The sequence below is a fragment of the Hydra viridissima genome, unplaced genomic scaffold (genome assembly GCF_058129835.1).
Source record: "Hydra viridissima isolate aposymbiotic clone 2 unplaced genomic scaffold, HvirCarnegie_v1 scaffold_9, whole genome shotgun sequence".
NCBI classification, from domain to species: domain Eukaryota; kingdom Metazoa; phylum Cnidaria; class Hydrozoa; order Anthoathecata; family Hydridae; genus Hydra; species Hydra viridissima.
In genome coordinates, this window is record NW_028324308.1 from 11,516,892 (window position 1) to 11,544,007 (window position 27,116).

The 27,116-nt window shown below is 28.7% G+C and overlaps 1 protein-coding gene and 1 pseudogene across 9 annotated transcripts; both read right to left on the reverse strand.

Moving 5' to 3' along the window:
* Window positions 1-139: 139 nt before the first annotated feature.
* LOC149884039 (mitogen-activated protein kinase kinase kinase 3-like) lies at window positions 140-24,536 on the reverse strand. Of its 9 annotated transcripts, XM_090097264.1 has the most exons (24): window positions 24,412-24,536; window positions 23,246-23,791; window positions 22,855-23,126; window positions 21,713-22,300; window positions 21,321-21,378; window positions 18,747-18,804; window positions 18,628-18,668; window positions 17,994-18,093; window positions 17,171-17,377; window positions 17,029-17,054; window positions 16,748-16,916; window positions 13,571-13,663; window positions 13,450-13,479; window positions 13,304-13,351; window positions 13,165-13,223; window positions 12,035-12,129; window positions 11,697-11,774; window positions 11,317-11,576; window positions 3,634-3,846; window positions 1,750-1,879; window positions 1,325-1,395; window positions 1,110-1,213; window positions 864-1,028; window positions 140-744 (listed from the first exon to the last, which is right to left on the reverse strand). In XM_090097264.1, exons 6-24 carry the CDS (start codon window positions 18,792-18,794, stop codon window positions 684-686), a joined length of 1,998 nt encoding a protein of 665 aa, XP_089953390.1. In that variant the 5' UTR covers window positions 18,795-18,804; window positions 21,321-21,378; window positions 21,713-22,300; window positions 22,855-23,126; window positions 23,246-23,791; window positions 24,412-24,536; the 3' UTR covers window positions 140-683. The 9 variants fall into 9 exon arrangements, 6 of the variants coding, with proteins under 6 accessions (XP_089953390.1, XP_089953392.1, XP_089953393.1 ...); XR_016455412.1 differs by lacking the exons at window positions 22,855-23,126; window positions 23,246-23,791; window positions 24,412-24,536 and having other exon boundaries at window positions 1,110-1,194; window positions 1,500-1,879; window positions 21,555-21,827; XR_016455411.1 differs by lacking the exons at window positions 22,855-23,126; window positions 23,246-23,791; window positions 24,412-24,536 and having other exon boundaries at window positions 1,110-1,194; window positions 21,564-21,822.
* Window positions 24,537-25,540: 1,004 nt separating this feature from the next.
* Window positions 25,541-26,758, reverse strand: LOC149884040 (uncharacterized; annotated as a pseudogene).
* Between the last annotated feature and the right edge of the window lie 358 nt (window positions 26,759-27,116).

Genomic DNA, 27,116 nt, shown 5'->3' on the forward strand with positions numbered 1-27,116 from the left:
CTAAAACGAATTTCTGTTATATCATTTCAAATAAGTTGCCTTTTTTAGACGTCAAAAATCTAGAGTTTTTTTAAACGTTTGGGAAAGTGCAATTAAAACATCTCCTGAAGTCATCGAAGAAAAAGAGCACAAAAATAGGTAGCTTACTTGCCATTTATCAAAAGTGAACTTTGTCAAAACAATTTCAAATTTCTATGTACATTTCAAAAATAAATAAAACAAGTCAATTTTGACACCTCGTAAATAAATACGTGTTTCGCGAAAATGTTTACTGTTCAAAAGTTTCAATTGTACGCCTTTCGAACCATGATAAAAAGCATTTGCGAGAGAATGAGGAAACAAAAACGTGTTCATACAAAATAATTTGGCTATGACTTATTTTATAATTAACGTTAACTAAATTTTACAATATCTACAAAAAATACCAAAAATAAGTATAAAAGTAATTAAACAGAGGAATTTAAACGATGATAGTGATGATAAATTGAGTAAATTATTTAATGATAAAAAATAATAAAAAATATCTCCAAACATTGTGGAAATTTCAAATAAACCTTTGAGTTCTGAAAACTTTTACCATCAATTATACGCGGAAACTTCATTTTTGAACTAATTTATACGAGTCAGTAACCAGGTTTTTTCCACAAGAAAATTATATTTATCTAAGTACATGATGTATTTCATCATCTTTGAACAAACATATATGTGAGCAAATCTGATGCCGTAGGTCTTAGTGATGGATCCCTAAATTAGAAGATAAAAAGCTTCCGTTTTCAAAAAATTTTTTATTAAGTTTTTAAAAACTTTTGGTAATTCAAAAGTTCATTAAAAAAAAATAATAAAATAAAAAAATTTGCTATTACCTCTTTAAACAGTCACCAACAAACTTTTTGCACGAAGATGATGAATCCTCAGGCAGATGAGGTATTGTTGGCTGAGTTGCAATCTTGAAAAGAGCAGCCATTGGTTCATATTGAAACCAAGGTGGCTTTGTTGTTAGCATCTCTAGGACAGTACATCCTAATGACCTATAAAGAAAAAAGAGAAACATGTAATTACAATATTTATATAGTTCTAATATGCAATTAATGCTCCATAGTTATGCTCACCATATATCTGCCTTACTACCATAACCAGCACCATTTATAACTTCAGGGCTCATCCAGTAAGGTGTCCCATGAACAGATTTACATCCTGTGTTTAAACGAATTGTCTGAAAGATTTATTAGGTATGAATTATTTACAAATTTTTTAGAGCACCAACTTTTACTTAAAAATTAATTTTATTTATACAAAAAATTTTACTCGTATAAAATAATTTTACTTGTATCTGTTTTGAAGCCCCAAAATCAGCAAGTTTACAGTTGCCACCTGAGTCTAATAGTATATTGGCACCTGTGTATGTACAAATTATTCTCAATTTACAATAAAATTAAATTTTTATTAAACATTCAGCTGTCGTAAAAATAACATAATACCTATTATTAAATTAATTTTACTTGTAAATTTTCAAGTTTTTTCGTTTATTAATCTTCAAATAATCTTCTGCACATGATTTACTAGTTTCTCTTCGCTTGATCAAAACTAATACTTTATCTTTATCCTTAAAATACTACTAACATCCAGTACTAAAAAATAATCCTAGCATATAGTACTAAAACTAATACTAGATTCCAAAACTAAAGGTACTTTGTACAACTTTGAATTCACGTTTTAATTAAACGTAATTTAGTATTACAAACAAAAGACCTTTAATATCCCTGTGTATGATCTTTTTAGTGTGCAAGTAGCTGATCCCTTCAAGAATTTGATAACAGTAAAATGACGCCTCTTTCTCATCCAAAGCACCGATTTTTGATACTTTATCATGAATTGACCCCTGAAAAAACAATGTGATTTTAAATAAATTTTTCTAAAAAACTCTTTAAGAAAATCAGTAATGGAATATCTGTCATTCTTCTTTCTAATTGAGTGTTTAATTAAATTTTCTAAAACTGCAATTTTACTATTTATCTCAAAGTAAAGAAATCAAAACGTAATTATAGACTTTATGTTAAAATTTAACTTAGGACTATCCAGAAGTAATGATAGTTTTAATTCTATTTTAGCATTATATTTTGTTAAAAAGAAAAGTTTTTCTCAAGGAATTAATTGTGTGATGCATTTATTTAAAACATAAAATAATAGAACTTGAACGCTGCACCGCGATAAGCAGAGGGGGTGTGTAAAAATGGATTAGCTTACCAGTTTCAGTTTGTTTCAATTATCGTGGGTGGGTGTTGGAAAATCCTAGAGAACAGTTTTCTACATAAAGCATATCATGCTTTATATTGAAACCTGAATGCATATGTAGTTAGCTTTTACAACTACAACACCATAGAAGATTGAAACTAGATGGCAACTCATAGACGGTGATTCTCATACTTCTTTACATCAACTTGAAGTCCAAATGTTGTTGTCCTATGGTACCATTGAAAGTACCATTCATAATTATCTTTATCTTCAAAAACTTGTATCATGCCATCAGGTTAAGACAGCTCAAAAAGCAAAGCATACAGGCTTTTGCTAACAGAATTTTGTCAAATTCAAAGGTAAATGGCAATTGTGTGACATTTTGATGGACAAAAAATGAATATAATTGAGACACTTTGGCTGCAAACAATCAAACTTATCGTGGATGGGTGTTGGAAAATCATAGAGAACAGTTTTCTATTGAAGCCAATTTGAGCCTAAATGCATGGTTACCACCATGCTTAAATTGAAAGGCTCCTTTCTGATCCACTGCATGGATAAGAGAGAAATCATAAGTGATCAAGCATACATTAAATACATCCTCTAGCCTGTTGTAGTGATATTGAGAAGCAATTACTAATCAGGCACCAGAAAAATGAAAATCTTGCATGACAGCGTAAAACCTTATCTCAAAAAAAATGTCTGAGAGCCTACCTGAACAAAAAAGGCATTGGAATAATCAACCATCCACCATACTTGCTAGAATTGGCACCTTGTGATTTATGGCTTTTTAGCAAAATCAAGCAACACCTGACTAAAAATAAAGATGTCCAAAGCCTAAAAAGGCAGATTACAGAGATAGTTGCCACAATATTAAAATAAATAAATAAATAGCTAAAGACACTGAAGAAGTATCTGGAGAGATCCAATTATGAGTAGATAATAAGGGCAAAACTTGGAACATCAAATTAAGTAAAAGATATCAATATCTTATACTTTTTCTATTAATCTATTAAATCATTACTTCTGGACACCTCAAAAGTAATTTAGAACAAAATGCTCCTATTCTAGTACTATTTGCCATCTACCTATCATGTTTATCTATTTCATGAAAAATATTTCAGCTTAATTCTTTAATAGTTAGCAATTGAAACTTTTTTGTAGTAAAAAGTTTGCAAATTATTGGTGACAAATATCACAAACTGTTATATGACAAACAGCTACGTAGTTGAAGTAAAATAAGCAAAAGTGTCATGGAAGATAAATCAACAAGAAACCTAAAATGGACAAATATAACTCAATGATGTAACATTTAAGCTTTTTCTATTTAAGCAAACTACCTCAATTTAGTAAAAAAAATTTAAAAAGTTAAAAAAAATTGGACCTATAAAAACCACTCACTCCTTCCATGTATTCCATAAATATAAAGAGTGATGTGTTAGCTTGATATGTACCAAAATATTTTACAATTCGTTCATGATCTAAAGTTTTATAAAGTTCAATTTCCCGTTGAAGTATTTCCACCTCTTTCAATGTTGCTGTGTTAATGTGTCCAGTTTCGATGCATTTCATTGCGAGTTCTTTGCCAGTATTTAAATCTCTGCTAAGATAGACCTTAAGACCAAACAAAATATTATCAATTATTTCTAAAAAATTTAATTTAACAATAATAGTTATTATCAAGGCAAACAAAATCTTTTCTATTTGTAAAAATATTTATGGACAACTTAATTTCAAAACTTAACTTTTTTTTATCAGACCATTTTTTTTAAGCATATCTAATTAAGCAAGCTCTCAAGATCTAAAGACTTAATTTACATTCACCTAAGCTGCAACACATTCACCTAAGCTACAACACATTTATCCAAGCTGCAACACATTCACCTAAGCTGCAACATTTTCACCTAAGCTACAACACATTAAAGAACTTAAGGGAACAGAATTCAAAAGCTTTTATATATATTTTTTTGAAAGATTATTTTTAATTAAGAAAAATGGATTTTTTTAAAAAGAAAATATGTCATAAACTTTACACTTATGGTGATGACAAAAAGTGTTTTTTCAAAAATTTTTTATAATAAGAAAATTGCACTCTGACCAAATGTTTTTTGACAAGATCTCACTTTATTCCCAAATTATCCAGTACCTGTTAAAAGAAATTTTGTATGGGAACTTTAATGATAGCAGATTTTATAAAACACGAAGGAAAAGAACAAAAATAAAATCTGCAAGATCTTTTTCTTAAGTATTAAAACTAAATTTATCTTGCACTCTCCAAATAGGAACAGCAACTTTTGACCAAAAGTTGGTTGCCCTATTATATAGCACATCCTAGTTTTGTGTTAATTGCATTAACAAAATTTGTTCCTGTTATTATAGATGGGTTAGTTTGATCTTGAACTAACAGATTTCTATTTGCATTTAAACTTCAAAAATATAAAAACTCAAGGTAAGTACATGTTTACTAGTTAAGCTAGGTATTTTTATCTAAGGTTCCTTTTAACTACTTTGTGGAGCTTCTACAGCCATAAAACAATTCATTATCAGGTTTCCATTTTCAACCCAGTCATTAAAAAAAACTAAACAAGCTAGTTAGTTTGTTGTGACTTTTTTTGTAAATGCATCTTAATTACCCTTGTACTTCAAAAACATGAAAAATAATTGTCAGTATGAAAAAGATTGGGAAATCAGTTAGCAAAATTGCAAAGATATTGGAAGATCTCAAAAATTGGTTTATAATTTAATTTAACAAACACATGATAACACAACAATATTTTAAAATAAAAAAAGAAATTATTGTTGAATTATAATTATAAAAGTTGTATATTGCCTTTGTATTCATTTGCAGCAAAATCTATTAATGTTTCAAGACTGGCTAGAATGAAGTGCCTCATCTCTCTTAAAACTTCAATATTTTTTATTCTAAACCTTTCATAAACCTGCTGTAACTACATCAATAGGTTGTATTGCTACTCTAATGTTTTATACCCCACCCCCTCTTACTCTTTATATGAAGAAATATTAGCCCACCCCTTCTACATCTCTTTGGTATAAATTGTTGTTAAGGTTTAAAAGTGACATCACCATAGTAACACTAATGACAGTTTTTTTTAGTTTTCTCAAAACATGACAAAACAACTTAAGCGATTGTGATTGTGACGATATTGTTGTTGAATTAAAGTTAATGTTTTTCTTTTGACACGCATTTCATCGATGCAAAAAAAGTGATGCTACAATTTATGATTTAATAATATATCTGAATATTATGTTTATGTTATCTGAAGTATAAAATTTTTAATACTTCAGATAACATAAATATAATATTAAACATAATATTCAGATACATTAACTTAAATATGTAACATGTAGATTAAAAAAGATTGGTATTTTTAGGCTATAGAGTTATAAAAAAATAGTAACATCTCCATTAACAATATATTTAAATGAAAGTCAAATAAACATGGTTGTGGTTTTGGTAAAACAAAAATAAAAAGATGGACCAGAAACAGCTTGGCAGATGCCAGGCAATATTTTCAAGTTAAGTTGGATGCTAGGTACATTAAAGCATGGAGTAGAGAAACTAAGGTAAAAATTAAAAACTGAGTTGATGCCAATAAAATTGTCTGATGTCATAAAAGCAAAAGACTTTTTTTGCCAAATGATCTAGGACTTAAACTACTTCACTGCAAAATAATCAGGGTTAATATTTACAGCGATTCCCAAGAAATCCCTTTGGAGGAAAGAATATGGACATACAGTAAAGTAACCATGAAGAATTTCAAAATCTTTTAATTTTGTTTGAGAGATATCTTGTTTTTAAAATTTTTTTTCAATTCACAAGTTTTAAGAAAGATGCATTTTTTTTAACCATAAACCTTTCAAAAATAATGTTACACTAAAGTTAAAAGTACAAAAATGAATAAAAAGTTTTTATATTGAATAACATGCAGATACAGTTTTTTTAATTGAAAAATCTGATTAGGCATATAATACACAGTCATTTGAGTATGAATTCTGTGCAAATGATTCCAATTTGATACACTTGTTTTTGTTTGTGAAATTTTTTCTTACTAAAAACTTCCAAGTATATGTATTTAAAACAAAAATAAAAAGTTTCTTCAATGACTTTAAATTTATTGCTGTTGCAATCAATAATTAACTGCAAAGTCTTTGAACCATACTCTAAATTTTTTCTTTTGTATTTTTTCCAGTAATTTTTGAATTTTGAATGCCTTGCTTCTGTTGCCTGTTCACTGAAAAATCTAAGTAAAGTCCCATGGCATTCAATGAATTCTAGAACAAGGGAAAAAATGACATATGCTTTAGGAGTCACAGTGATAGGCAAGTGAAGTATTATTGCTTGAAGTCATAGTAGTAGGCAAGTGGACTATAAGTGTTTAAATTGAATTTTTCAAAAAAATTATCATCCAAAGTTTGTCCAAAACATGAATTGTTAACATTTCTGAATAGTCTGAAAGTTTTAATAAAGCTTTGGACATAAAAGGTATAGGACTTTTCAGCTATTCTTAAAAGGTTGCTAACATACTGCAACAGCTTACTGCACTCATTTCCTGAAAATTTACCATATGACCCATGAGAGTATATCATCTGAATGTTCAACTTTGCAGGCCAGTCTCTTGCATCTGGCCAGGTTCACTGCAGCAGGTTCTTGAACAGGTGGTTAATAGCACTCAGAAGATGATAAAACTCTATGGGTGGAATCAAACACAGAACAAGTCTTCCGCAATGATCAAAGAAGCTTCAGTCTTATTGCTGAATTTCTTGGCCTTAGTAACAAACTGTTGTGATTCTCCACTTTGAGACTGCTTTGAGATAAGTGAGCAGGCAACAGAATGGCTCAACTATTTTATTGGTTGACTTGTTTAAAGTAGATCCAAGTTTCCTTATTTCAGAGTTAACGGTGTCTTGGGTTTTGAGAATGTTTGCCAAGACGTGCATAGTTTTGATGGTCTTTAGCAAATCAAACAAGAAATACTTTCACAATAATTCTTTTTAAATTAGTTATTATGATTTGATATTCAAACCAAATTATTGAGGCCTTAACCCTATAACGCCTGAATTTAAAATTTTTGAAAAAAAAAATTTTTTTTGGTTTTATTTTTTTACTTTCTTAGTTATCAATATGTAACAACCAAAATATATTAAAAAAATATATAATTAGCATTTTTTTTAAATGTAACTTAATTGTTACATTCGTCCATAGGTCCATAATGCAAGAATTAAAAATGCACCTTCATTTTTATATTTTTTTATATTATTTTGTTATTCAATAAAAAAAACTTATTTTATTTATAAAACATAATGCAACATTTATTAATTTATTATTTTAGTGTGAAATTGAACAAAACAATTTTTTTCTTTTGTGATACAAAGATGAACTTTGCATTTACTGCAGAAAAATACTGGTGCACTCTTGCAATTTACATTTTTGCATCTTCCTCTGTTTGTGACCTCAGGGTAATGGTGAAGACCATCCAAAACGAACATCACTTCCAGGGATACTTTTGGTGGCAGGACCTCTACTTTTTTTCTTCGCAAACTCAACATCAGTAGAGGAAGTAGAAGGTCTGCCTCTTTTTTTGCCTATATTACTCTTTCCTTCAAGAAAAGGAGCTTCTACGATGCTCATTTTAAATTCTTGCAGACTTTGGATCTTGTTTTTTGGTATTTGAAGATTCTTGCAGTCTCTACGATAAATTAGCCAAGAATTCACAACAGTCACATCTATAAAATGAAAAAAGAATTTGTGGTAATATTTTTTCGATCTGATATGAATTCTGTATAGTGCAATTAGCGAGTCCATCAAATCAACACCTCCCATAAACTTGTTGTAGGTTTTCACAATAGCGGGGCAATCGATTGTAATGGTTTGTTTTGTCTTTTTGTCAAATCGCTTACAGTTGTCTTTCAGTTCTGCCGATGCAAAAGTTGACATAAGGTTGACAACTCTATTATCTGCCCATTTCACTACCTGTACTTCAGTATCTTCAACTAGAGCAGTCACCTCTTGATAGGACCCTTTTCCTCGTTTAATCAAATCTTTGTCCTTGATTAGTGGTATCCCAGGCAAACGATTGATTCTAACGGTTCCCAGGCAAAATATTTGTTTTTTTTGCCAAAGTTGTCATCAAAGGAAGTGATGTAAACCAGTTGTCAAAATATAAAAGATGGTTCAATTCCACAGGAATTGATTGGGCCAATTTCAGCACCACATTTGAACTAGCACCCAAGTCAGGTTCTCCTAACACCAGTTCAATTTTCTCAGAATATATGAAAAAATCATACATGATTCCTTTATCATCGCAAAGAACAAACAATTTATATCCCCACTTGTGAGGTTTTTTTGGTATATATTGCTTTATGCTTATTTTACCTTTGAATGGAACTATCTGTTCATCTACGCATAGAATTTGGCGCATTGGAATTTCCCGAAACTTTTTTTGTAAGTGGTCTATCAAAGGCCGGATTTTGAATAATTTGTCTGTTTTCTCATTAGGTAAGGGAATTTTCGTATTATCATTGAAGTGAATCTTAGACTTTATATCTTCCCATCTATCTCTACTGATCACTTCCGATACAACAGGACAGTTTAGTTTGCTCTTCCAATACAGTCGTGAATTTGAGAGCTTCACAATTGACATAGCAAGCAGTGTACCCAAAAATTGCTCAAGCTCTTGACTATTCAGTGCAAGACTTTTATTGGGATTTTGCTGGATTGCATAAAGATTGGATTGGTTGACAATATGGGCAATGATATCCTCCGAGAAAAAATGCCTAAAATATTCAACAGGGCGTTTTACCACCCCAGAGGAAACTTTTTGTCCTAACCATTCAGGTATAGGTCTAGCTGTATCAGCTCCAGAAATGTGCTTCCAAAGAGGAGTTCTTCGAGTTCTTGATGTTGTTGGCTCAGAACTTGTAACTATTGGAATAGCTTCTTCAACTTCAACAACTGAAGATTCTAACTCATCTTCACTAGTGTTATCACTACTAACTAGGAGGTCTTCTAATTCATCCAAATCAGAGTCGTCGGGCATATATTCACTTCCTGTGGCGGGTAAAAAATAAATATTATCATCAAAATAGTTTGAACAAGAATCAAGTAAACATTATATATTGTAAAATCAAAATTTTTAAATATAATACACATTTTATTTACCAATTTCATCCATATTAGCATCTGGTTCCTTATCTGACTCTGAATCGCATCCATCTAGGTCATAAATTCGCCGTTTTCCATAAAACATTCCACAATCTATGCCGTGATAATATTTGTCCGCTTTGACTCAAAAGACGGACGTAACGAATTCGTAACGTTTGGAAAATGCGGATATATATAATAAATATGTTTTTTTTACAAGAATTACACTCTCACTATAATTATTACAGTTTTTTTTAATATTCACAGCAAATATCACCACTAAAACTTCAGTAGATTGAAAATAATCGGAAAATACACTAAGTGCCAAAAACCACTTAACCTCAAACGCGCAGTCTGTCAAAACAAGTAATAGTTCAAGAATATTGCCGCTAGAATGCGTGACTAGGGGTTTGCATTTAAACTACAAAAGTGTGACGATATCGTCAAAATCGTCGACGGCTCTAAAAACTTTATATTTTCGGTACTAAATACGTTTAAATGAAATGTTACGAAAACGTCGCACTCGACGTTATAGGGTTAACTTCAAGACTTTTAAACAAAAATGGACATCTGTTACCTGGAGTTACTAGAAATAATTTGCCTCTAGTTGCTTGGCTGAATCTAATACCGTATGGTGATCCTTGCTTACTAGCAATGACTAATAATGCAATCTGTTCAGCTCCAACTGGATCATTTCAAACTAATGCTTGCAAGTTGTAATGTATCCCAGCTGTACTGAAGTGACTCAGACCTCCAGCAAGTATTTAAAGATATTTTGTAGATCTTTATTTTGTTGTGGAAATAAGACTCTTTCGATTGACGATGAGCAAGTATCTTTTAATTTTTCTGTTTTCACTTAAGTAGATGCTTTTCATTCAGCTTTGATTTTTCAATATTGAAAAATCAAAGCACACAGTTTACAGAATTTTGAATGTGCAGCTTTATCTGGATAGGGTCAAGATTAAAAAATGCAGGCAATGAAACTTTTTTGTCATCTTGGTCAAATTTTTTGAGTAACTTTCAACAGTTGTCATAAACTCCTCTTGGAACCTTTTCTTTATTTAATACAACTGATGGGCTTTCTCAGAAATCACCATAAACATTAACTCTGATTTTTTACAAATGATGAGCTGGTGAGCTATACTGTATCAGATACCAATCTTATCAAAATTATGTATTAGGTTGTTATACTTATATTAAACATTCTGGCTCATTATGACCCAGCTTGCAAAAATGAAATACTAAAAAAAGCATGAATTTTTAAATATATATGCTCCCTATTACCACTTGTAAACTAACCCTACATACAATTGTATAAACTCATATTTTTTAACTACCAATACAAAGATTGATCATCTCAAAATAATTGAGAACTTAATGAATAAAAGATTACAATCCCTGTTTATTGAGCTTTAACTACTTCATGAGGCTAAATTGGAGAAATCAATAAGATGCTTTTTTAAATTGTAAGAATAGACAACTTTACATAGATACTTAAACCACTAAAAACACACAGAACTTTAACTTCAAGTCATTTAGGAATCAAAGAAGTCTTATGACAAAGGTGCATCACACAAGCATTTTTTTTTTATTTCCTAAAGAAATAAATAATAAGAAGCAATTTATTACAAATATCACAAAATGCAAGCATCAAAAACACAGAAAAGAATTGACAGCCATGTCTTGATGCTAATTATGTTTAATGTTGTAGACTATTTTCATGCTTTTTCACAGTTTTTTAGAAAATGGTTGTGTAACAAAAAATTCAAACTAGATTGGGAAAAAGGGGTGTCATTTTGGACTCAATGTAACCAAATTAAAGTAATTTTTTGCGTTGAAAAAAAAACAACAAACAATAAAAAAAAACAAAAAAACAGTGCTTTTTTGTGTTGAGTTTATTAAAAGAAAATAAAAGATATTACCGTTCCAAATGCACCAGACCCAACTTGTTTTATTGGCTTATAGTTATTCCAGTTGAGGTTAGTATTGCTTTCAGGTGTTAGTTCATTTAACATTAGTCTATCATTATCATTAAGTGACACCTTGCTGTCAGTGTAAGTAGATTCACAATCAAATTCTATACCATCACTAGTAGAACTACTGCTACAATAAATACTTGACACAGATGTTGCTCGTTGAATGGGAACAAAGTTTTCAGAAGTGTTTATCCATCTGAATGTATCTGAAGAGAAATGTTGACCATATAAATTAAAACACTCTGAAAACCATAGAGAATATTTAACCTAAAATTTAAAATGTTTAAACACATGAACTAAAAAAAATGACTGAATCAAATAATTACTTTCAATAAAATCTTGATGTAAATTTCTTTCAGATTGATGGTGTAGAGTTGTTTTAGTGTTAGAGCTGATACTTCCATCTAAAAAAGAGAAGAGAGAATTTCTATTAGGTTTCAACATTAATTCTTAACGAATCAAAAATAATTTTCTTCTTGTAAATTTATGAAGTACTTTCTTCTTCTATGTTGAACTTATGAAAGATTTCTTTTTTGCAAAATGAAATTAAAAAACTTTTTTTAATTGTAAAAATGTTTGCATTTGTAAATTTAATAACCATTTTACATTTAAAGCATAATATTCATTTCTATTCAAAAGAAATAGAAAAATTAAATTTAAAAACCTGAATCATATTCAGCTGAAGTGACTGATAAAAGTTCACTGCGTGGTCTTCTCTTTACATTACTAGGGTGATGTTGAACTGATTTCCTGTTGCTGCTAAAAACAAAGTAGATGCATTTTGAATGAATACAATAAAATCCTATAAAAAAAAACTCTTTTTTGTAGTATTACAGCTGATATTATAGCAAAATATTTCTAATTTGAATTGAGAATTCTTACATCAATTTCATGTGATTTTTTTGCCTTACTTTTGCTGCAAAAATACAAGTATTTTACATAAGATTAAAATACAATATACTAAATTTAAAACTCAAATCACTTGATTGTACCTGCTTCTTTCATAATAATCATTTTTAAAAGATCACTGTTACAATAAAGAATTACATGCCCCTTCAAATAAGAAAATTTTCAAATAACAACTTTCATGTTGAAAAGGTCTTGGTAAACTTCTTCGCAAGAACCTATTAAGTCATATAAAAATTTAGGGGCAACCTAAATCTCAGAACTACAAGATTCTTGTTGAAGAAATTTGGGTGAGCATTGAATTTCATTTATTACACTACCATATAGAATATTATCCATCAAACTTGGGTGCATTGAGGATATGGACAAATATAATGAAGAATAAAGATAATAAAAAGCAAAATACAAATAAATTGCTAACTGCAGAAAAGCAACAAGTCCACTTCGAATTTGAGGACTTGTTGCCTTTCTGCAGTTTTCAATTTAAATATCATAGCTGATTATTGTTTATGTTTTTAATGAGACAAATTTAGCAGCTAACTTTAAGAAGTCAAGAAAGTAACACTGTATAAAAAAAATATAAAACTTACATAAACTTACATATATAAAACTTCTTAATAAAAAACTTATATTCTAAATCTTAAAAAATTACCTACTAACATTATTACAACTAACAATAGCCTTATAAGATTTGTAAACAGTGTAAACATAAAAGAGAGTTGTACCCATTTGACAACTTAGTAAAATGGGTACAAAAAAAAAAAATAAGTTTGTATATTAATACAAACTTATTTTTTTTGTATTAGTGTATTATTCCAAAGTTATCAAATAGACAATCTTTTTTGAAATACTAAAATGCTTATTAGTATGATTAGAAAAAAATATTACCTTGTATTCCTTAAGCTAAAAGACTCAATTGCACTTTCAAAACTCTCAATCTCTTGGTTCTATGATCAAAATTGAACTTCTTAAAACAGAAATTTAACAGTGATACAAGTGTAAAAAAAACTTACAGAAAATATGGAACCTGTTTAAAATGTGACAATGGATCTACAGCATTGTAGCTGAATTTATCCTAAATAAAAGCAAAAAACCTCTTACTTTAATACCTATTAAAATAATGAATAGGGGGAGAGGGTTAAACATTAACAAAAAAAAAGGTAAAAAAGTTACCTGTCTTGGTAATAAATTAAAATAACCAAACTAAATTAAAAGGCAAAAACAAGTTAACAATAATAAAGTTAACAGTAATAATCCAAAAGTACACACAAAAAAGTACAAAATTAAATCTTACTTTTGACTGTGGATGCTGTTCATGTTGATTAGAATCACTCACTTGGGATTCTTCATCATTCACATCTTCTGGAATAAATACTCCACCCCCATTCTAAATAATTGTAATAAGTTACTGAAAAGATATTTTTGTTAGCTTTGAACACTTTATTTCAAAATTTTAATTTTGATAATAATAATAATAATAATAATAATAATAATAATAATAATAATAATAATAATAATAATAATAATAATAATAATAATAATAATAATAAAAATAATAATAATAATAATAATAATAATAATAATAATAACAACAATAATAATAATAATAATAACAATAATAATAATAATAATAATAATAATAATAATAATAATAATAATAATAATAATAATAATAATAATAATAATAATAATAATAATAATAATAATAATAATAATAATAGTAATAATAATAATAATAAGAAAATTAAAAAAATTGTTTTTTATCAATTTTGTGTTCTAAATGACAGAAAGGGTGCTCAAGTTTCAACATCTGCAATGAAAAAAATATTGAAAGAAACTAAGAGAAACCTGCAAAGCCATCACTTCATACAAACAACATTGCAACAATCCTAAAAGTGCTACAGTTACCGAATCTATAACATACATATAACAAACTATCTGGATTACTTTTTACAATTCACCCACCAACTGATCTATGAAGTTGTGCTAAAGACATCTTTTATAAAATTTCATTTACTATTTGAGATGGTGTCTGACCTATAAGGCTTCAGACAAAAATACAAAACAGACTGTTAATAGGAGATCCATAAACACCAGAAATAATTTTTGAAAAAAGCCAGAACAATTTCAGTATTTAATAAAAGTTGAAAGTATAAATATTCAAAAAATAACTTTTTGTTTAATGTTGAAGAATTTACAAGTAAGTTAAATGTGCAAAGTCTGAAAGTGGTTTAATACTGTAATTTTGTTCACTTCTTTATGTAGTTCTTTTTGAAAAGCTACATAACAAAGTAAAAAAAAACTTATGTTTAAAAATCATTCTAAAATATTTAACTTGTATTGCCAACCACAAGCTTTAACTCATTATCTAAATTTTTAAACAAAACTCAATCTTTTTTTGATAGAGTAAAGTATCTTACTTTATTGCATATATCTATTCTTGTGTAAATTAGATGGTTAAATGGAATAACATTGTTATATTAAAGATAGCTTACCTATACTAGTTTCTTAAGAGATTTCAAATTTTAATCTCTTTAGAACTCTATATAGGTATAAATTAAATTCTTAATGACAAAAAAAGAAATTTCAAAAAGCTTACCATAAATTAAAAACTAAAGAATCAATAATTCACAAACAAAATTGAATCTTTATTTTCTATATTCATAACTATTTAAAAGTTTATTATTAAGTTAATAATAAAATTAAAACTTTGTCAAGAATGAAAAAAGAATTGAAAAACAAAGTAAGGCATTTGAAAATTTCTGAATGTGAGGAGGAAATACAAGATCAAGACAATCCAATAGAAAATCAGTCTGGCCGGAAATGTGACATGGTTAACCAAAAACATTATCCTTCAACAAACAGATTTTCTGTACAGCCACCTTGTAAGTAACTTAAAAATGCCAGACACACCCTAAAAATTGTTAGTTTATAGGAGATAGGGGATACTGCTGAACCAAGTTCTCCCTCACCCTCAAACCGAAATACAAGAAAATCGTGGAAGCATGACAATTTTGAGAAATTTGAGGTTCCTAATCCAAGATTTGAATCCTCTGAAGCTGTACATACACTCTTCCAGTATTTCATAATGCTCTTCACTGACAAGATGATTGAACATACTGCTCATCATACAAATCTTTACTCTGCTCAGGAGTTGGGAGATCCAATTAAAACTAGCTCTGAAGAAATTGAGGATTTATTGCAATCCTTCTCTGTATGGGGGTTTTCAACTTCCCTTCTCTGGAGGATTATTGTTAACATGAGTCACAATTCAGTGTTGTTGCTAATGCTATGCCAAAGAAGAGATTCTAGCTGTTATGGCAGTTCATTTATTTCAATGATAATCACAACATTGAGATGAGAATTCAGACTGATTTTTTAAAAATCTACTCTCTCTTTGAGATGTAGATGGTACCGGTAGGCATTGAGAACCTACCGATACCATCCTACCGATACCATCAAAGAGCTGGAAATCTCCACCAATACATTGCCAACAAGCCAGATAAGCGGGGCTTTGAATTGTTTTGTTAAGCAAGTTCATTTGGTGTTATCCACAAATTGCTGTTATACTAAGGGTAACCACATTCTTCAATGTTGCAAGGGTGTATCAAAGTAGAAATATCAGAAGTATTTCTTGTGTTTGAACATAAACCAGAAATGCTTTGTAGCATATTACCATAAATGGGTGTTGTTAGCATATTACCATGAGTGAAAATGCTTTAAAAGCAGTAGTGTGATTTCACAATCACACCAACATGGTGTGATAAGGTAAGCAGTTTAGCAATTCAATGTTTTAATGTGTCTCACACTGCTTTATCGTGTTTGAAATCTTTACAAGTTTAAATGAAATGGAGCATTCCATTCAACCAACCTACTAGAAATGTAAATTTTGTTCCTCAAAAATCTTCTTGCCCCAACACAAGAGGGTTTCAACCTAAAATCTTTTAACTGCAAGATCTAATAGTCTGATACTGTTGGAATGACAACTACTAATACAAAAACAAAAAAACAAAAAAAAAATTCAATGTTCTGGATATTTTTCTCTTGCTTTTTCTGAATTTTTTTTTACAAATAAGCAAGCTTATATTACAGAAATGACCTATTTTGAATAGTTGATTATTGAAACAACATTTTTGAGAATCCTCTTAACAAATATCAACACAGAACAAGATTTCAAGTTATTAAGAACTTAAATTAAGATTGTTCATAGGAAACAAGTTTAAAAAACATTTTCGGCCTTTCAATGCAGATTACATGGTAGCTGTCTAGCTGGTTTGTAGCTACAAATATCCAGATAGAATATTTGCAGCTACAAGTCTGTTAGCTTATAGATAGCTAACAGTCAATTCAAAGTTATAGATATTGGTAGCATTAAAACGATATCTCTGATGACATTATAGATTTATTTGTATTTTAACATTTTTTTAAAAAATGAAATTAGTAAAGAAACTAAAAACAAAGTTTGAACCACCTGTAACTCATGTTTGTTATGTAGGTTATTTTTCACAGGATGATGGCCAGGAGGTGGTGAATTACCATAATGCAAACTGCTACGTGGAAGATTCATTGAATGCGGTCTAACCAATTCACTAACTTCTATGTCAGGAGAACTGATGTTCTTCTCAGGATTAGAATGAGTTCTAAAATAGTTAAATTTTGAATAAAATTTTATTTTAAAGTAAATTCATGAATTAATCAGTTTAAATATAAGCATCTTATTTTATGTATATATACATCCTAAATAAACTATACCTTATTGGGAGAGGCCTAGAGCCAATCTAAAAATTAGTAAAATATTTTTTTTATTTTGATTAAACAATAATCAATAGCTGGATATTGGAATAATTTTCAAAACTTAAATAAAAAATCAATAATTCACAAATATTGAACTTACACGAGGCATTGAATTTTGATCATGGTCATTTATCTGATCTGCTAAAAAATTGCTCTGATGATCTGGTTCAAGGAGAATATTGGCCAGTGTATCTAATGAAATTGATTTTGGAGTAAGTGTTAAACGTAAACTGTTTAAATGTGGATTTTGATCCAATAATGCAATAGCCTTGTCAAGATCTGTCTGCTTTGTTATAGGAATGTAAACCTATCAAGAAATTGAATCTTGATTTACTAATTTGTAAAAAGTAACAATGTAAAAATACTTTCTCATTTTTAAGATAAATTATCAATTTTGTGAATAGTGAAAGTCAAGTAGATTTCCTAATCAAAAAAACTTCTGAAAAAAGCAACATTACTTAATGATTGAATGAAAAACAAACCCAACATAATAACTATGCATTTAGCATATTTATAGCAAAAATAATCTTTCCTCTCATTAGGATAGTGTCTGTTTATTGACTTAAAAATTTGTTTACAATTTCAAAATTGTAACTTACAACTTCTTGTTCTGAATAAAATATAATCATAAACACACACATAAAACACTTTTATTTTAAATTATAACTTTGCTTGCTATCATTATTACAAAAAAACAAGTATTTATTTTAAAAGAGATTTTAAAACAATTTTAAAACACTATTGGTTTTAAATACATACACATTTTATTGTTTCATTATTATAATGGTAGAAGTTATATCATAGTATTACAGATATGACTTTCTTTTTTATCTATTCTATATTGTATGTACTACTTGCAAGCTAATTTATCCCCAAGACAGAAAAAAAATATATAGGTTACATACTGCATTTGCAAAACCTACCGCTCCATTCTCATAGTTGATACATAATTCTTCACCAAATGTTGTTTTTATTTTTAACTGGAGTTGATCTATCATTACTGGACGAGCAATTAGTACAATCCTATGAAACATCCAAAAAAGATAGAAGTTAACATTTGTAGCTTCAATAAAAGACTATACCTTAAAAATTCAGCATATTGCATCAAATGATTTTTAAACACTTGTACAAAATTATAAAAGGCTGCATAACCACCAATAAATAACCACCAACAAAATCCATTAAATTGTAACCTTATTTTAAACTTAAATTAAATTTACATTTAAAAAATTTAAAATATTTAAAAAACTCTGAGATTACAACTAAATTCCTCTACTAAAAGCTAATGTTAAAAAGATTATTTGTTTCAGAAAAGCAAAATGAAATATTTCTTCACTGATTTCTGTGATTCTAAGACTTTAATGTTGTATTAAAACAACTTTTATATGAAACAAACTTTAAAAAAATATTGAACTGATACTTTTAAACTTTTTAATATAAACTTGCTCTAGTTAGAATATTTTAAGGTCTAGAAAAATAAAAAACAAAAAAACAACAAAAAATGAAACAAAAAAAAAAATGAAACAAAAAAAATCATAGTAAAACAAACACCTCTACCTTCTTTCACTTTGATACTCCAGTTTTACTCTCATATCAGCCTATAAAAAAAAGTAATTAAAAAAACATTTTCCAGGCAAATTTCAAAAACAAACAATTCAGAAACAAAATAATCTTACATCAGCATTTGATCTTTGGAGTCTTTGACGAGAGGCATTATGCAACATTTTTGTTTAACTGAATAAAAAATAAAATCTTTTAATGTTTTTAAAGAGATTCCAAAATTAAAGGAAAACATTTTCAAGATAATTATCAAGCTATAACAAATTAAAATGAAATCTCTTTAAAAAAAATGAAATCTCAAATATTAAAAAAAAATTAAAAACAATCTAAAACAAAGCTTCCATATAAAGTTGTCATAAGAATACCTATAATATTGATCTCATTTTTTAAAAAGATAATATTATTGTTATCATAATAATAGTAACAACAACTGCAACAACAACAACAACAATAATAATAATAATACGACGACTACTACTACTACTACTACTACTACCACAATAATAAATATTAATGATAATTAATAACAAATATTATTATTAACATTATTTGGTCTAGGAATTAATTCGTATGGTTTGACAAGGGATTACGAAACTAGCTTGTTGTCTCAGCGTTTCATTTAGCCACGCATGCATGCAAAGATCACTGTTATTGCGCATCATTTTCATTATAAATCATTTGATTTAAGCGTAAACAACACTATTTTTAATTTAACTGATAATGTCAATTTTTGTTCCTGATAGTGTTTTTGCGGGGGATTCTTCTTCATTACTTTAACATGAAGAAAAGTGCTACTGAAAGTCATCGTATTTTGGTTGAAGTTTATGGTGACCATGCTCTAGCTGAGCGAACGTGTCAGAAGTAGTTTGCACGGTTTAAAAGTGGTGATTTTTGTTTGGAAGACCAAGAGCGACCAGGACAGCCAAAAAAATTTGAAGATGCAGAATTGGCAGCATTGCTCGATCAGGATTCTTGTCAAACGCAAGAGGACCTTGCAAAATCGTTAGGAGTTGAACAATCAACAGTTTCCAACGCCTCAAAGCCACGGGTATAATTCAAAAAATGTCTCATTGGGTTCCACATGAATTGAAAGACAGAGATGTGGAAAGAAGAAAGACCATTTGTGAATTGCTGCTTGAAAGACAGAAAAGAAAGGGATTTTTGCATCGAATCGTTACTGGTGATGAGAAATAGATTTATTACGAGAATCCTAAACGAAAAAAGGCCTGGGTAAAGCCAGGTGAACCAGATCCATCACAACCCAAACGGAATATTCACTGTGCAAAGGTTATGCAGTGTATATGGTGGGATATGAAAGGTGTGGTGTACCATGAGCTTCTGACACCTGGTGAAACTATTAATGGAGAATGTTATCGACAATAGTTAATGCATTTGAAGCAAGCTCTGGTCATAAAACGACCAGATTGGGGTAACAGACATGATAAACTCATCTTTCAGCATGATAACGCTCGACCACATGTTGCAAAACCTGTGAAAAACTATTTGGAAAATGTTGGATGGGAAGTGTTACCCCACCCGCCTTATTCTCCAGACATTGCTCCTTCGGACTACTACTTTTTCGATTGCATGAATAACGATTTGATTGGACAGCGCTTCACTTCTTCAGAAAATATCAAAAAATGGGTCTCTGATTGGATCACTTCTAAGGATGAAGCATTTTTTCGACACTGAATTCGTAAATTGCCGGAAAGATGGGCAAAAGTAGTGACTAGCGATGGACACTATTTTCATTAATGTATTCATCCATTTAGTTTTTGAAATAAATCTTCAATTTTCAATTAAAAACCGCACGAATTAATTCCTAGACCAAATATTATCATTAACACTATTATTATTACTATTTTTGTTACTATTATTGTTGTTAGTGTCAGCATTCTTATTCATTATTGCTATGATTGCTATCATCATCACTGCCATTGCCATGAGGATGAGGATGATGATGATGATGATGATGATGATGATAATGATGATGATGATGATGATGATGATGATGATGATGATGATGATGATGATGATGATGAATACTTTAAATTGAGTGTAAAAATTTAATGCTACTATTTTCTTTTAATACTTATGTTATTTTAATAGAGAGAAGTAAGAACAGGTCAACTGTCTATTTACATTTATAAACATGATATACTTGAACATACTTAGTTGCTATGTGCATAAAGAAACTTACATTGGTTGCATTAATTGTTAATCTTATGATTAAGATTAGAAAAGGAATCATAACATCTTGAGATTACTAAATTTAAGGTAAAAATTGATTTCCCCATTGGCTTAACTATTAATTATATTGACCTAGAGACACCTTCATATTTATAATAGAAAAACATCAACAAAAAAAATAAATTGCAGCTCATGGAGCTTTGTCTAATGTTTTTAGATTTTACTTTAAAATAACACAAAAAACATATTCATTAATTATATTGAAAAATTTCTTAGATAACTAAGTGATTTACTGAAATCAACTAAAAACTTGTACAGATTAGTAAGTATTTGTTATTTACTTTGATTTTAACTGTTAGGAAATATATATTTTTATAGCTATTGAGCTACATTTAATCTTTTTTATGTTTTTTATATAATTCTTTTAAACATTTAAAGATTTTTCTACATTTAAAGATTTTTCTAAGCCAAAATCCTTTAATAATATTATTGACACATACCTGGAACATGTGGTCATTGCAAAAATGATTGTTAGGTAATCAGCTCAATCTATTTGAACTAAAACATATTATATATATATATATATATATATATATATATATATATATATATATATATATATATATATATATATATATATATATATATATATATATATATATATATATATATATATATGTAAAAAAAAGTAAATTGTGCACAATAAGAATTAAGAGATATAAATACTTACTAACTAGTTTTACCTATTTTAAACACGTGCGTAATAACTGTTCAAAATAATATTAGTTTATGCACAATTCTTTTTTTTTTTTCAAAAACAACATTGATAATTGATAAAGAATTATTATCAATTTTATTATCGTCAGATTGGGTATATATATAAATGTCATACTTAGGTAAGTTTATCGGCCATATTTATCCGCGGAATGTTTTTAAAACAGATGACTAGTTTCAGTCCTCTTGTCTGTCTCGGATCGAAAACATCTCGAGACGACACTAAATGCTGGGATTTAAACCAAAGTATGTACGTATTTCACGCTTATGTCTGTAGATTCCTGTTTCTGTGTTATAAAATTCAAAATATTCGAAGCGCGGATAAATATTCGTACAGGTAATGCCGTTTAAATCGTACAGGTAATGAACAACGAAAATACTCGTGGTGTGTTCATTGTGTATAACGTAAAGGTTATAAGCAACTAAAATATTTGTAGATAAATATATGACCGTGCTACGAAAATTTATCCGTAAACCGATAAATGTTCGTATTATTATCAAATTCATTTAATTCGAAGATTTATCCGTGAACGGTTAAATGATCGTGTTAAATGAATTCATATGAGGATTTATCCGTAACATATTTGTACGAAAACTTGTCTGTAAAAGTTCTGCGTTATAAGACATTCGTTATTACGAGTAAACCATCGTAACTACGGACATTCTTCGTAAATTACTGTTATAAACAAATTGTGTTTTTGAAGTTCTAAAAAAAAAATTGAAATTTGTCTTAAAATTTGGAGATTTTGGAGTTGGTTTATTCAAATAAAGAAAAAACAAAACTTTTGCAATAAAGAAAAAACAAAACTTTTAAACATAATTTTTCTTTTTGTAGTTACATGAGAAAATCTTTAAAACAATTGGACTTAGGTGTAAAACATAAATGTACTTTATATTTCCAGGGTTTTTTCTATCGCCTTTTCGTCCTGTTGTGTTTATCTCTTAATTTTCAACTCTAACTTACAGCATTGGGTATTGGCCTGTTTTTTTTTCAATCAAAAACAGGCCAACATCCAATGCTGTAAGTTAGAATTGAAAATTTAGAGACAAACACAACAGGACCTTTTTTTTCATTTGCAGCAAAAAGACATTCATTTTTTTTAGATAAATTTACTTCTTATTTTTTACCATAACTTTATCAGCTTTCATTAGATCATTAAATTCATACTACTTTTAACTTGAATGATCTTAAATGATAAATTTTTTTTTAAAGCATTAAATTTTTTTCAAATCATAAAATGCAAATTAAGGTTATGGTACCATTTTTTAAGTGTATCTTAATTCTATATAAGCTTAATAGACAATCTATTAAGTCAATCCCTCCCATAAACTTGATATATGCTGATACAATAGATGGGTATGTTACATTTATTTTCGATTTTATTTTGCAACTCCATTGTTCAACAGTAGATGCTGGATATACTGCCTCATATGTGAAAGTAATGTCAAACCACTTCAATGCCCATAGTTCAACATTTTCAACATTTGTGGTTTGTTGCTTGATGCTTATAAGTCAGGTTTCCCAGGATACACTACAATAAAACCAGTATGAATTTCAAAATTGTCTAGAAAACCATCTATTATAAAACATACATCTTAAATCCCCATTTTTTGGGTTTCATTGGGTTGTACTATTTCATAGATGATTTACCTTTAAAAAGAATGATCTGTTAATCAATGCATGCATTCTTCAAGTTTTAGTTTTGAAAAAGAATGCTACAACAATTTAATAAAAAAGTTGCACCTTGTATAATCTCTGTATTCTTTGCTAAATTTATCGTTATCGTTTCAATTAAAAAAACAACTTGAATTGTTAAAATTGGTTGACAGTCATAACTTTCCCAATTTTTTTTTTAAAAACATAAATCATTGCACCAATACATTCTGAAAGAAGACATATATGTTTCCAATAAATTGCTCAAGCTCATTTTTGTTAAACTAAAGTCATTTGTTAGTATTCTTTTGAATGACATATTCATTTGATCATCCCAAACTTCTTTTGTATTAGTTGAAATAAACTCTTCATCAGTGTCAGTATATAAATTACTACTATCTATAATTTCTTGATATAACTCTCATCAGAGTCTGTATACAAATCACTATCATTTGACGTTTCTGAATTATGGATTGGAAATTTTATAGGAGCATGATAAAGATTTCAATTAGGTGAGCCTCCATAAAAGCATTTATCATTCCCCTAAAAACACAAATATAACTTTTCACAAAGCCTTATTAAAACATTTCAAAAAGTACAACTCATAAATTTGTTATTTAGTTTGTTTGTTTTTTTTCAAAAATGCATGTTATTGCTTTAAAAAATAAACACCTTTTTCAGTTTTATAGTATCTTACTTAATAAATGAATTAAAACTAAGTGCTTCTAACATAGTTATTACCTTAAAGAATAAGTATTTTTTTATTTGGGACAACATTGCAAGTTCTTTAAAGTTTGACAGTCTATAGTAAGACTGTTGTATGTAATAACTGCAAATGTTTCCCAAAAGATCATTTAAATTTATATTGCAAAATGGTCACTCCTAAAATGCTCTGTATAATAACTCTATACTAAAAAAATGGTATTTTGAGTTGGCTGCCTTTAGTTAAACTTTGTAAAAAACTAATATGTTGTATGTTGATTTAAAGACACACAATACAATATCAGGTTACATTATATACTTAAAGTCTTAGTAGCTAATTGCAAAAGTCTAAAATATATGTTTATTTAATCATACCTTTAAAATTAGGAAACTTAAGTTCAAGTTCACATGAATATGTAACATTAGCTCAAAAGTAAAAAGAACATTATAAATAATTTCACCTCTGTTTGGCCTTGAAACTGAAAAATCTGATCAACACAAAAAAACGCATAATTGTCAAGACAACATTGTAGTTTTTTTTTACTATTTTTTGTGTGGATTTGTTCACCACACAAAGGGTCTGCGTATCGTTATTATTTTGAAACGATAACGAAATGAAACGATAACGATATCAAACGATATGAGTTTGTCTATGAAACGATATAATCGGTTTAGTTATCGTTTGAAACGATATTATTGGCTTTTTTTATCGGTTTATCGGAATACATAAAAATAACGAGAATACCGATATTTATCGGTATAATAACGATATTTTTTACAATATTACAATTTATCTTTTTTTTTAAATGCCAAATTTTAGTTCAAATATATAATAAATCTTCAAGTCGAGTCAAGATGTCGTTTTGCCTATCTTTACCGGTTTTACAAGTTAATCCTTCCCAATTGTATATATTATCTAGATGTCTAACTTTACAAAAATTCTGTAAAGAAAAAGTGAAGCAACACTGTTCTCTAAATTGACCCCCAGGTTGAAACTCTCCCCACTCCTGATTTTTTTACATTTAATCAATCATATGCATTAGTAAACACAATATATTTTGTCAAAAAAATCTGAACTAAGTGCTAAATATGTATACTTCCAAAATTAAAACGCATAATTTTTGGCTTTTTTTTTTCCAAAGTTTTAATAAAGTCAGCCATTATTGTAGTCAAAATAACCCATTAATATTTATTTATTTCATTTACAAAAAAACCATAATATAAATACATTTGTATCACAAATGATATTTAAGTTAATGCTTGTTTAAATTAAAATTTGCCACAGCAGATTTTAGCTCTCCATAACTTTTTGTCCTTTGTTTCTTTTATAGTTCATCCAAGTCTTTTCATAGCTACCTAAGCTAATATTGTAGTTGCGTCATTGTGTAATTCATTGTGCACAATGAATGTGTAGTTCAATGACTATATATGGCTCTTTGTGCATAATTCATTGTGCAGAATGAATTTAGAAATGATATTTAAATTGTAAAAGCGTATGAACATTATGAGAAAATATACAACAGATATAGAATTTAGATGTCTTGATATTACAAATATTATTGTGTAATACAAAGGTGAGAATGTGACACACTAAAATATGTATTTTCCATGAAACTGTCAAGTCATAGCTAAATACATCTTTTGTATATAGTTGAAGACTAGAAAATAAACTTTTGAAATCTTGAATTTTAACAGAAATATCTGTACCCATTTCCAAACCAAACACAGCTGATTTCACTAATGAGAACTTACGCAAGCAATTCATTATTGGTAAAATATTGATTGCTGCAGTTAAGGTCACATCTTTCTCCAAAATGTCTAACAGGGGCTTTAATCAATTATCATTGTTTCCATCTAAACCTACACCATGATACCCTCTCATTAATATGTAATGTGTTTTCAACCAGCTTTGAAAAGCTGGCCAAACGTATTAAAGCAAAGTACAAAGTTTATCCACAACTCCCATCATAATGTGAAGCTCAGGTGGAGAAACAATGTGTTTAAGAAAAGTTTCTTGATCTTCTTTTAAGTAAACGAAATGAGGATTTATTACATTTTTGTATTCCTGCATTTTCAATCTTTTTTTTCCACCATATACATATTGATCATAACATAAGTCTATAGAGCCCAACGTTCTTAGTTTCCCTGCTTCAAGGGAGCATTCTCCTTCACAATACAGGCAGGCATATTTACTAGAGTGACTTGAAAGTTCTAAAAACTTTATTTGCACACTTTAGGTTAAATGCCATACTGAAGTTTACTTCTTCAAGTTGAAGAAGTGCCAATAATTTTTGGAGATTGCCATTATCCTCTAAGACCATCTCCACAATGGTAAGAATATAGCATTGCTTGACACCAGAATCTTCATATATTTCAAAGGAGGAATAATGATTTTTTGGATCGAAAACAATAATAACTTTTAAGAAGTTTTGACCACCATTTAAAGATATTCAGAGTTTCCTGCAATTCAGTCATTTTAACATTAATAATCGATTCTACAGCACTTGTTAGATTCCTGTGTAAAGTAGAACATGATTTTTTGGTTTTATTTTTAGAGAGTTCTAATGCATTTGATAGCTCCATAATATTTTGGAACAAGATATGATTTACTTTCTTTCTTTTTGACTTAATTTCATTTACTCCAACTGTAACAGAGAAAAGATTTCCACCTGTAGACATCTTGAACTGCTCTACACTTACAATGCTTTCACTCTCCATTTTATGCTTTAACAATCCAGATGCTACTTGTTCTGCATGTTTATCTCCAAGTGATTCACTAATATCTATGATATTGGTTACAGCTTAACTTTAGCAACAATCATGAGAAACTCCTCTAAAATTAATAGTAAAAATTTTATAACATTTTTTGAAATAAGTAAAAATAATAAAAAATATATTGAATCAAACTATAAATTAGCATAAAGAGAAAAAATGTTTTAACTGATCTTATTTTAACCTTATTTTTAAATTATAAAATCATAAATATAAATAATCTATACTAAGATTTAAATAGCAGAGTCCACAGATTTTTTCAGCTATATTTAAAGTGTTTGACCCTGGCTGATTATTTGTCTGGATACATATCAGAGGTTCGCCTAATAGTACTCCTATTTACCTGAAAACATTACTTTCTATCAAATACATTATTCTACCTGAAGTATATTAT